Genomic DNA, 9,770 nt, shown 5'->3' on the forward strand with positions numbered 1-9,770 from the left:
GTGCGCGCGCGGGGTGGCAATGGGGCGCACGCGCGGGGTGGCACTAGCGCGTGCGCGGGGGTGGCATGCCGGGGCGGGCCTTGGGTCCAAAAAGAGGGGCAGTGCCCTGCCTCCGATTCACGGAATAAGTTAAATAACGTTAAAATAACCAAGAACAGACCATTAACCGACCAAAAAGACCAAGAATTGACCAAGAACATACCAGAACCAACCGAACAGACCAAGAACAGACCACCAGACCAAGAACAGACCAGAACCGATCAAACAGACCAAGAACATACCAAGAACAGACCATAAACAAACTCTAATAAAACATTAAAAACGTACCTTTTTTTTACATATTTTTTGACTTTTTGGGTATTAATAACCATTATAATTTATAAAAGAGAAAAAAATTAGTAAAAAAAGAAAAAATCTAGAAAAAACCAAGAACAAACTAATAACTAACTTTAATAAAACATTAAAAACATACATTTTTTTTACATATTTTTTGACTTTTTGGGTATTAATAACTATTTTAATTTATAAAAGAGAAAAAAATTTGGTAAAAAAAGAAAAATCCTAGAACATACCAAGAACAGACCAAGAACCATCGGTGCGTTTTTACATTTCTTCTGATAATGTCCATATTGTCCACACCTAGCACATCGGTTTTGTCTTCGTGTGAACTCACCTATGCTGGGAATGCATTTTTGCTTTGGCCTACCCCTCTTTGGTACAGCTCACGGTGGAAGAAGGTGAACTTCCTTTACGTGATTCAGAATATCTCATTGCGCCGTATCCAGCACAGGATAGATTGTCTCAGCATACGCAAGAGCCCAAACTTCTGTCCTGTAGTATTTTGAGCATAAATCATAGAGAGATATTCCTGCTTCTCTACAACATGATATTGCATGCTCGCATGGTATCTGCTCAAGGTCGAACACACGACAAGTGCAACTCCTCGCTCCAATGTTGACAATTGCAGTGGCCTCTCCACCTGTCACTTGGAACTCAACAGTATTAAGTCTTGTGGCCGTTAGAAATCCCGCTTTGTTGTGCCTCTCACTTTTTTCCACACTTGGCGTTAATAATGTTTTAGTTTTAGAAGCTTCAACCCGCCTGTTATTAAACCACTCTAACATCTTTACTTGTATAAAATTAAAGAGGGCAATGACAGAGTAATCTCGAACATCTTTGAGCATTGCATTAACTGACTCAGACATGTTTGTGGTCATAATATTATATCAATTTCCTTTAAAATGAGCACGAGACCACATTTCAAAACGTACCTGCTCATGTAGGTATCTGGCAATACTGGGATATCTGGCAGACAACTCATCAAACAAGACAGAAAACTCGTCAATGCGGTAGGCCTCAGCGGTTTTAAAGAACAATGGCAGAACACCGCTACATCTGAAATTACTCTTGATGTTTTGAGACACATGCCATGTGCAACAATCGTGATGTGCTAATGTATAAATTGTAGACAATGCATTACTTATACTTTGATTCTTATCAGAAATAAAAACTAATTCCTCAGAATCAGTGATAATTTCCTTCAAGTTCGAGAAGAACCATGTCCAGGATGCATCATTCTCTGAGTCTACAATGACCCAGGGGATGGGATAACAATGACGTTCACTATCCTGTGCAGTGGCAACTAACAACGTACCTCTGAATTTTCCCTTCAACCACGTTCCATCAACACTGATAACTTTTCTCATACAACCAAAACCTCGTATACAAGGTCCATATGCTAGGAAAAGATAGATAAAACGGTTATGTTCATCAAAATGAATATTGGTGATATTCTCGTGATTAGTAAGAGACACCATATGAAAGTATGATGGGAGCTTAGTGAAGCTTTCTTCGGCCGTACCTCTTAAGAGTTAAAGTGCACGCTCACGAGCCTTCCATCCTTTGTAATAACTAAAGTCTGTCCCGAATTCGTCACGGGTATATTTCTGAATTGATTTGGGAATCGGACCCTGTTTGACGTCTATAAATTGGTTTTTCATGCAACTTCCAATAACGGAGTACGTTGCTTGCCTGTGCTTCGCTGAACGCTTTTCTAACGAGCAAGAGTGAACACCATTATACTTGCGGATTACAAACATGTTCAATAGTCTCAGTTTGCAGGCTCGGATACGCCACACACAATTTTGATCCACACACTCTACTACAAGCACGTCTTTATTTGATTTTGTTGTTCGAAATCAAACTTTCCCTTCAAAGCTATTAAATGCAACTTTTCCTTCAAATCATTCTTACTTGTAAAGTACTGACCAACTTCTAAACTAGATCCGTCACTGAAGGTAGATCCATGAGATGATCCAAACTCAGTCTGGTCGATACAAACTAAAGGACTAGCAACTTCTACTTCATTTAAAATGGCAAGTGGTTATGGCTCTAGCTGTGGCTGTGACTCTGGTTGTGGTTGCGATTGTGGTGGAATATTATTACGAGTTAAAAACTCATCTGGAGCTACAATACCCATAAAATCACGATAAAAAAAAATCGTCATGCAAAGGATTTCTCCTAATTTTGACAAAATCAATATGTTCTTCTGGATTCATAAACTTCTCATCCACTATCACGTGTAGCGGTACCTCATGGGCTATATCCCTGAAGAATAACAAATCATCATTGTCTTTTATTACAACGGGCAACGATTTCTGTTTCAAATTCGGTACCCACGATAACTGCAAAGAATGTTTTTATCCATCAATTCCACATTTTCTACAAATCTTATCAACGAAGGTTTCGAGAGTATCCTTCTCATCCATATATATGCCAATTAAATTACAGTCTGTATGCCACACCCAACAACTTTCATCATCCTCTCATTTTCCTCCAATGTCAAAAAAAATCCTCCACTTATTTAGGTGTTAAAACTGCAAAAATTTAATCAACATAATAATATGTCATTAAAGTAAACCAAATATCCCACGAACAAACTAAGAACATACCATAAAATGAGAACAGACCAAGAACAAACCATAATTAATAAGAACAAATCAAGAACAGACTTAAGAACATACTATTAACCGACCGAACAGACTAAGAACAGACAAAGAACCGACCTCCAGACCAAGAACAGACCATTAACCGTCCAAACATACCAAGAATAGAACCAGAATTGACCCCCAGACCAAGAACAGACCAGAACCGACCGAACAGACCAAGAACAGATCATGAACCGACCATATTATAAGAACAGACCAAGAACAAACCACGAACCGACCAAGAACAAACCTTTTTTTTTCTAAACCCAGCATATCTTCATCATATCAGACAATGTAAATTGGTCTTTTACCATGTAAAATTACTATTTGAATGGATTTTAAACATTTTTAACTACATTCTCATCTTAAAAACATATGACCAACTACGAAAAACACCATGAGAGATATAGAAAAAGAAAGACTTACTTAGTAGCTCTTCTTCAAACTTCGTTTTGGATGAGAAAAAAATGTTGAATGGACAAGATAATAATGTTAATGAGGTTATGCGATGACGAAGAAGAGAGAAGAAATGGAAGGCTGCTGGGAGAAGAAAATGGCGCGAAATGGAAGAGGAGGAGGAGAAAGAAAACTCTAAAACCATAATTGATGAAGTTGGGCTACTTACCCAATTTAATTTTTTGGTGGTTTATTTACTTAAAAATACTTTTTGCTTAGTTTATTTATACAAAGTGCCCCAGGGGGAGGGAGGGAATCCAACACACTTAAAGCTGCTTGCCGAGTGTTAGCGGTCTAAGGAGGGAAGACGATTGACTTTTAGAATTCAGTTTTGTTATAGTAGTTCTTAAAAATAATTACATTTAATTTTTTTATTATAATAAAAAGTTCTCACATAAAATTATATCTCAATTTAAATTAACGAATAAAATGGACTCAATATTTTTACTAGTTACTACCACAAAAATACCTTAGATATTATATCGACACAAAAAAATGAGAGAATTTACCGTTTAAAATTTAATGAGTCTGGACTTTTATTATTTACGCTTGATAAATACGAGTAATTATTTGACTAAAAAATTATGAATTAAGGTAAAAATTGTGATTCATGCACTTTCAAGATATATTTGTCAAGATTGCCCTTTTGATCTATTTGTGGGACCTCTAAGAGACTAGGACTAGAGCTATTAGTTTGAGTCGGGTCAAATGGACTGAACTGAAGCCCGAACATCTAAGTTAGACTAGAGCGAGATTTTTATCCCAAAAGTTTATTCAAATCAAGTTAGACCGGCACTAACATCTTTTTTTTTTAAATAAAAAATAAAAGTCCCTTATAAAATTTCTCCCTTTAAGGTCAGGTCGAGCAGTCCGAGCTTTCACGTCTACGTAATACTAATTTTTGACTGTTGAATATGCTTGAAGTCTTAATAAATTAGAAAAATATGCAGAATATTTATTTTTTGACATAGATCTACCAATTAAATTCAATAGTCTCTTTTGAGGAAAATTGTAGTAAATAGCATATTTATAAAACTAAATTAAGTAGATAACACATTTTAAAATTATTTGAAGTAAATAACAGTTTACCTTATAGATGTTTCATTTACAACTAGTAAAAAATAGTTTACATGGTAGAAAATCTTTATTTAAGTGGAAAAAAAATCTTTGTAACAGTCGTAAAAGGAAATTTTACTTAAAAAATCTTTTTACTAGTCATAAATAAAACATTTACACAGTAAACTGCTATTTACTTTAAACAGTTTTAAAAGTTGCTATTTACTTAATATAGTTTTACAAATCTGTTGTTGACTACATTCTCTTTTTATTTTTTTTTATTTTTACTTAAACTACATTCTCCCTTTATTTTTGCCTACCATAATAATAATTATTTTTCTTCCTCTTTAATGGTGGCCTTTATTTTTCCCACCACAATAATATTTTTTTTTTCACTTTACTATTGGTAAGAATAGTTATTTTAAACTTTCATCTTTCTATCGTGTCTCTTTCCATACCCTTCCACAAAAATTTTACCATAAGAGGACACGAAATAGTCGATATGGCAACTGTTTAAAGAATTTATCAATCATATGACTTGATTTATCTTGACTAAATTTTAATTTCCAAACTCAAGTTAGCTTCTACAACACCATCTTGAGTTTGAGGAGGAAATTTAACGTGGATTAGGGAACTCCCATCCCAAATAATTGGTTGTACTTCATTTTATTTCACACTGTTGTACTCGATAATACAATCTCTCTCTTATCTTTTTATTAGTTATAAGCACGCAACCCGTGCTTGTATTCTTTCCATTTTTCATAAGAAAATATAAAATTTCTACTAACTTTGAGAAAATCCTAAGAAAATCTTGAGAAAATCATGAGAAAACCCTGAGAAAACCCTGAGAAAACCACTGAGAAAAACCCTGAGAAAATTCTGAGAAAACCCTGAGACAACCATGAAAACACCCTGAGAAAATCCTGAGAAAAATATGAGAAAACCCTGAGAAAACCCTAGGAAAACCTTGAGAAAACCCTAAGAAAACACTGAGAAACCCTTAGAAAAACCCTGAGAAAACCTTGAGAAAACCCTGAGAACACCATGAGAAAATCCTGAGAAAACCCTGAGAAAACACTAAGAAAACACTGAGAAAACCCTGAGAAAACCCTGAGAAAAACCCTGAGAAACCCCTGAGAAATCCCTGACAAAACCCTGAGAACACCATGAGCCTGAGAAAACCCTGAGGAGACCCTGAGAAAACCTTGAGAAAACCACGAGAAAACCTTGAGAAAACTTTGAGAAAACCACTGAGAAAAACCCTGAGAAAACCCTAAGAAAACCCTAAAAACACCCTGAGAAAACCCTAAGAAAAAGCCTGAGAAAAGCCTGAGAAAACCCTGATAAAACACTGAGAAAACCCAGAGAAAACCCAGAGAAAACCCCGAGAAAACCCTGAGAAAACCCTAAGAAAAAGCCTGAGAAAACTCTGAGAAAATCCTGAGAAAACCTTAAGAAAACCCTGAGAAAACCCTAAAAACACCATGAGAAAACGCTAAGAAAACCTTGAGAAAACCCTAAGAAAATCCTAAGAAAATCCTGACAAAACCCTAAGAAAAACCTGAGAAAACCTTGAGAAAACCGTGAGAAAACTGTGAGAAAACCCTGAGAAAAACCTTGAGAAAACCCTGAGAAAAACCTGAGAAATCCCTGAGAAAACCGAGAGAAAATCCTAAGAAAACCACGAGAAAACCCCGAGAAAATGCCAAAAAATGCTGAAAAAACCCTGAAAAAATCCTGAGAAAACCTTGAGAAAAACCAGAGAAAACCCAGAGAAAATCCTGAGAAAACCCTGAGAAAAACCTGAGAAAACCCTGAGAAAACACTAAGAAAAACCTTGAGAAAAATCCTGAGAAAAATCCCGAGAAAACCCTGAGAAAATCCTGAGAAAAGCCTGAGAAAAGCCCTGAGAAAAGCCTTGAGAAAAACCTTGAGAAAACCCTGAAAAACCTTGAGAAAAACATGAGAAAACCCTGAGAAATCACTAAGAAAAACCCTGAGAAAAATCCTGAGAAAAATCCCGAGAAAACCCTAAGAAAATTCTGAGAAAAGCCCTGAGGAAAACCCTGAGAAAATCTTGAGAAAATCCTAAGAAAATCGAGGGAAAATCCTGAGAAACCCCTGAGAACACCCTTAGAAAATCCTGAGAAAAATACTGAGAAAACCCTGAGAAAAACCCTGAGAAAATCCTGAGAAAACCCTGAGAAACTCTAAGAAAACCCTGAGAAAACCCTGAGAAACCCTGAGAAAACCCTGAGAAAATCCTGAGAAAACCCTGAAAACACCCTGAGAAAACCCTGAGAAACCCTGAAAAACCCTTAGAAAACCCTAAAAAAACACTGAGAAAACCCTTAGAAAACACTGAGAAAACACTGAGAAAAGACTGAGAAAACCCTGAGAAAATCATGAGAAAACCCTGAGAAAACACTGAGAAAACCCTGGAAAAACCCTGAGAAAACTCTGAGAAAACCCTAGGAAAACCCTGAGAAAAAGCCTGAGAAAACCTTAAGAAAAACCCTGAGAAATGAGAAAACTCTGAGAAAACCCTTAGAAAACCCTGAGAAAACCCTGAGAAAACCCTAGGAAACCCCTGAGAAAAAGCCTGAGAAAACCTTAAGAAAAACCCTGAGAAAAATCCTGAGAAAACCCTGAGAAAACTCTGAGAAAACCCTTAGAAAACCCTGAGAAAACCCAGAGAAAAGCCCGAGAAAATCCTGTGAAAATCACGAGAAAACCCTGAGAAAAGCCTGAGAAATCCCTGAGAGAACCCTGAGAAAACCCTGAGAAAATCCTGAGAAAAGCCTGAGAAAACCATGGGAAAGTTTGAGAAACGCGTGAGAAAACCCTGAGAAAATCCTGAGAAATTTCTAAGAAAATCGAGAGAAAATCATGAGAAAATCCTGAGAAAACCCTGAGAAAAACCCTGAGAAAATCCAAAAAAAATTCTGAGAAAATCCTGAGAAAACCTTGAGAAAACTCTAAAAAACCCCTGAGAAAATCCACCATAAGAAAACCCTGAGAAAATTATTCATTTCCTGACGCTACCAAAAAGAGATAAAAAGGAAACCCACAATTCCACGGTGATGGAACACAGTACACACACTAGAGAACCAGGTGTTGCACGAAAATTGCACATCGGTTTGCTCACAATCGAAAACTCGGATCCTCCTTTGTTTAATTCATCATAAAAGAATTTTAAGGAAAAATCAGATGTTAGACATCGATAATCTTGAAGGAATCAATGACAGTACGCAACTTGTCTTTCATCTTCTCTGACCTCCTTTCATTTGCCCCAGACGTCAAAGTATAGAACTTCCCTGCAATTGCACGTGACAAAGTGTTAAAGTATTGGTCATTACTCGTTAGTTCATAATTCTGCATAAGAAATTTTCTTGAATAGTAAATGAAGCTTTGTGTTGAAGGGGAAAAGTAGCATCACAAGCATAATACAAAAGGAATTCGAAAATAAAATATATATTATAAAATCACAAGGTTAAATTTTAACCAAATCCCAAAACATTAAAAAAAGAACAAAGTCAAAAAAAAAAATGAAGAAACATATTTGAGGAGATGAAAAGAGCACAGAATCAAGAAATGATAGAAGGTTCGGTGTAAAAAAAATAATGTAACCCACTGAATAGACAATCGGAAAAGAAAAAAAGAGAAAACGTTGGGCCCGTTTATTTTCATTTTCGTTTTCATTTTTCACATTTTCTGAGAAAGAAAAATAAAAAGGGGAAATGAAAATGTGTTTGGGAAGAATCCGTACCAAAACTAAAAACAAAAACGTTTTTAAATTTTTCCCAAAAACTCATTTTTTCTGAAAACGATTGAGGTTCGTTTTCATTTTCTTCGGTGTCAGCTTCATCGCCTTTCCTTTTTGTCTCTGCAAGCCCGACTTCGCCGGCGATGGGAGATCCTCCGGTGTCGGTGAAATCCCTGGCGGCCTTCCTTATACGACGCCATTCCGATCAACTCAGCTCCATCGCTCTCTCCCTGGACCCCAAGCTCCATTACCCTCTCTTCGTCGAGTAAGCCCCGATTGCAAGAAATTCCTTCCCTCTTTTTCTCAATTTCAAGTTTTCTTCTGATTTATCTCTAACAATTCTCTCTCTATTTTCAGTTTCGTGGAGCTTTTGGAGGACGATCCTCCGCTCGCTCGTCTCGTCTTCTCTCAACCCACCGAGTACTTGCGGTTCTTTGACCAGGCCGCTGTTTGGGCTCACGTAAGTAACGCAGATTAATGAAATCGTGATTAATTATACGCAAAGATTCCAATTTAGTTTTTGCTTTACGAAGTAACATTTGATTTTGGTTTATTAAATCGTGGATTTGATGTGTTTGTAGAAAGTCATATTGGGGGATTTGTAATATATTATTATTTTAATATTAAAGTTAAACCACCAAACACAATTTCAGTTTTTTTTTAAAACTGAAAATAATTTCAGAATAAAACTACCAAACGCATTTTCAAAAATGATTCCAAAATGAAAATAAAAACGTTTTTGTTTTCATTTTCATACAAAAAATAAAAATGTTTTGGAATCAATTCCAACATTGTATCTTCAACTCAAAATAACAAAACCGACCCAATGCTAAAATAAAACTTAACTAACCTACAAAGGGTAAAAGGTAATTTTATGCGCAAGGATAAAACTAGAAACACACTGTTCGAAGTAAAATCCGTCCTCTTTTTCAGTATATGTGTGATATGCTTATCGAGTCTTGGATTTATCCGTACCTATTTTAGCTCTTATCCGTACCTATTTTTCTCCGGAACCTTCTATCGTTGATATACTACACAACGATTTACATACCGATTTACATACATACACCGATAAGACAGATATTAACATATGGATAAGACAAATTTTCTATCAGAAGACAGATATTAACATATGGATATCACAAATTTTCTATCAGTAAATAAGATTTTCTCTGTCAAAATTTGAGTAAAAAATTTTCTATCTGTCATATTTGTATTAAATTAAATAATACCAACATATTGATAAATTAAATTTTTTATGTTAAATTTATATAAAATCATATAAAAAATTTTCTACCGGTCATATTTGTATTAAATCACATAAAAATCGTACATAGATTCGACTGTTAAAAAAAAACTTAACTTAAAATCGTACATAGATCCAAGGTACGTTAAGTTAGACCAAGGTAAGTTAAGTTAGACATAGTAAAGAATCTGAAAAAAAAAAAAAAAAAGACGAGACCTATTATATAGGCACATACCTCAAACTATCATAAATAGCAATC

At 35.5% G+C, this 9,770-nt stretch overlaps 1 protein-coding gene across 1 annotated transcript; it reads right to left on the reverse strand.

The window, feature by feature from the left end:
* Positions 1 to 767: 767 nt before the first annotated feature.
* LOC112094431 lies at positions 768 to 1,205 on the reverse strand. Its single transcript, XM_024175253.1, has one exon. The coding sequence runs from the start codon at positions 1,203 to 1,205 to the stop codon at positions 768 to 770; it is 438 nt and encodes a 145-aa protein (XP_024031021.1).
* Positions 1,206 to 9,770: the final 8,565 nt, after the last annotated feature.

The sequence above is a fragment of the Morus notabilis genome, unplaced genomic scaffold, assembly GCF_000414095.1.
Source record: "Morus notabilis unplaced genomic scaffold, ASM41409v2 Scaffold2920, whole genome shotgun sequence".
Classification (NCBI taxonomy): domain Eukaryota; kingdom Viridiplantae; phylum Streptophyta; class Magnoliopsida; order Rosales; family Moraceae; genus Morus; species Morus notabilis.

Bases quoted from the DNA above. Each gene is read 5' to 3' on its own strand.
- LOC112094431 (XM_024175253.1), bottom strand. From the start codon at position 1,205: ATGTCTGAGTCAGTTAATGCAATGCTCAAAGATGTTCGAGATTACTCT.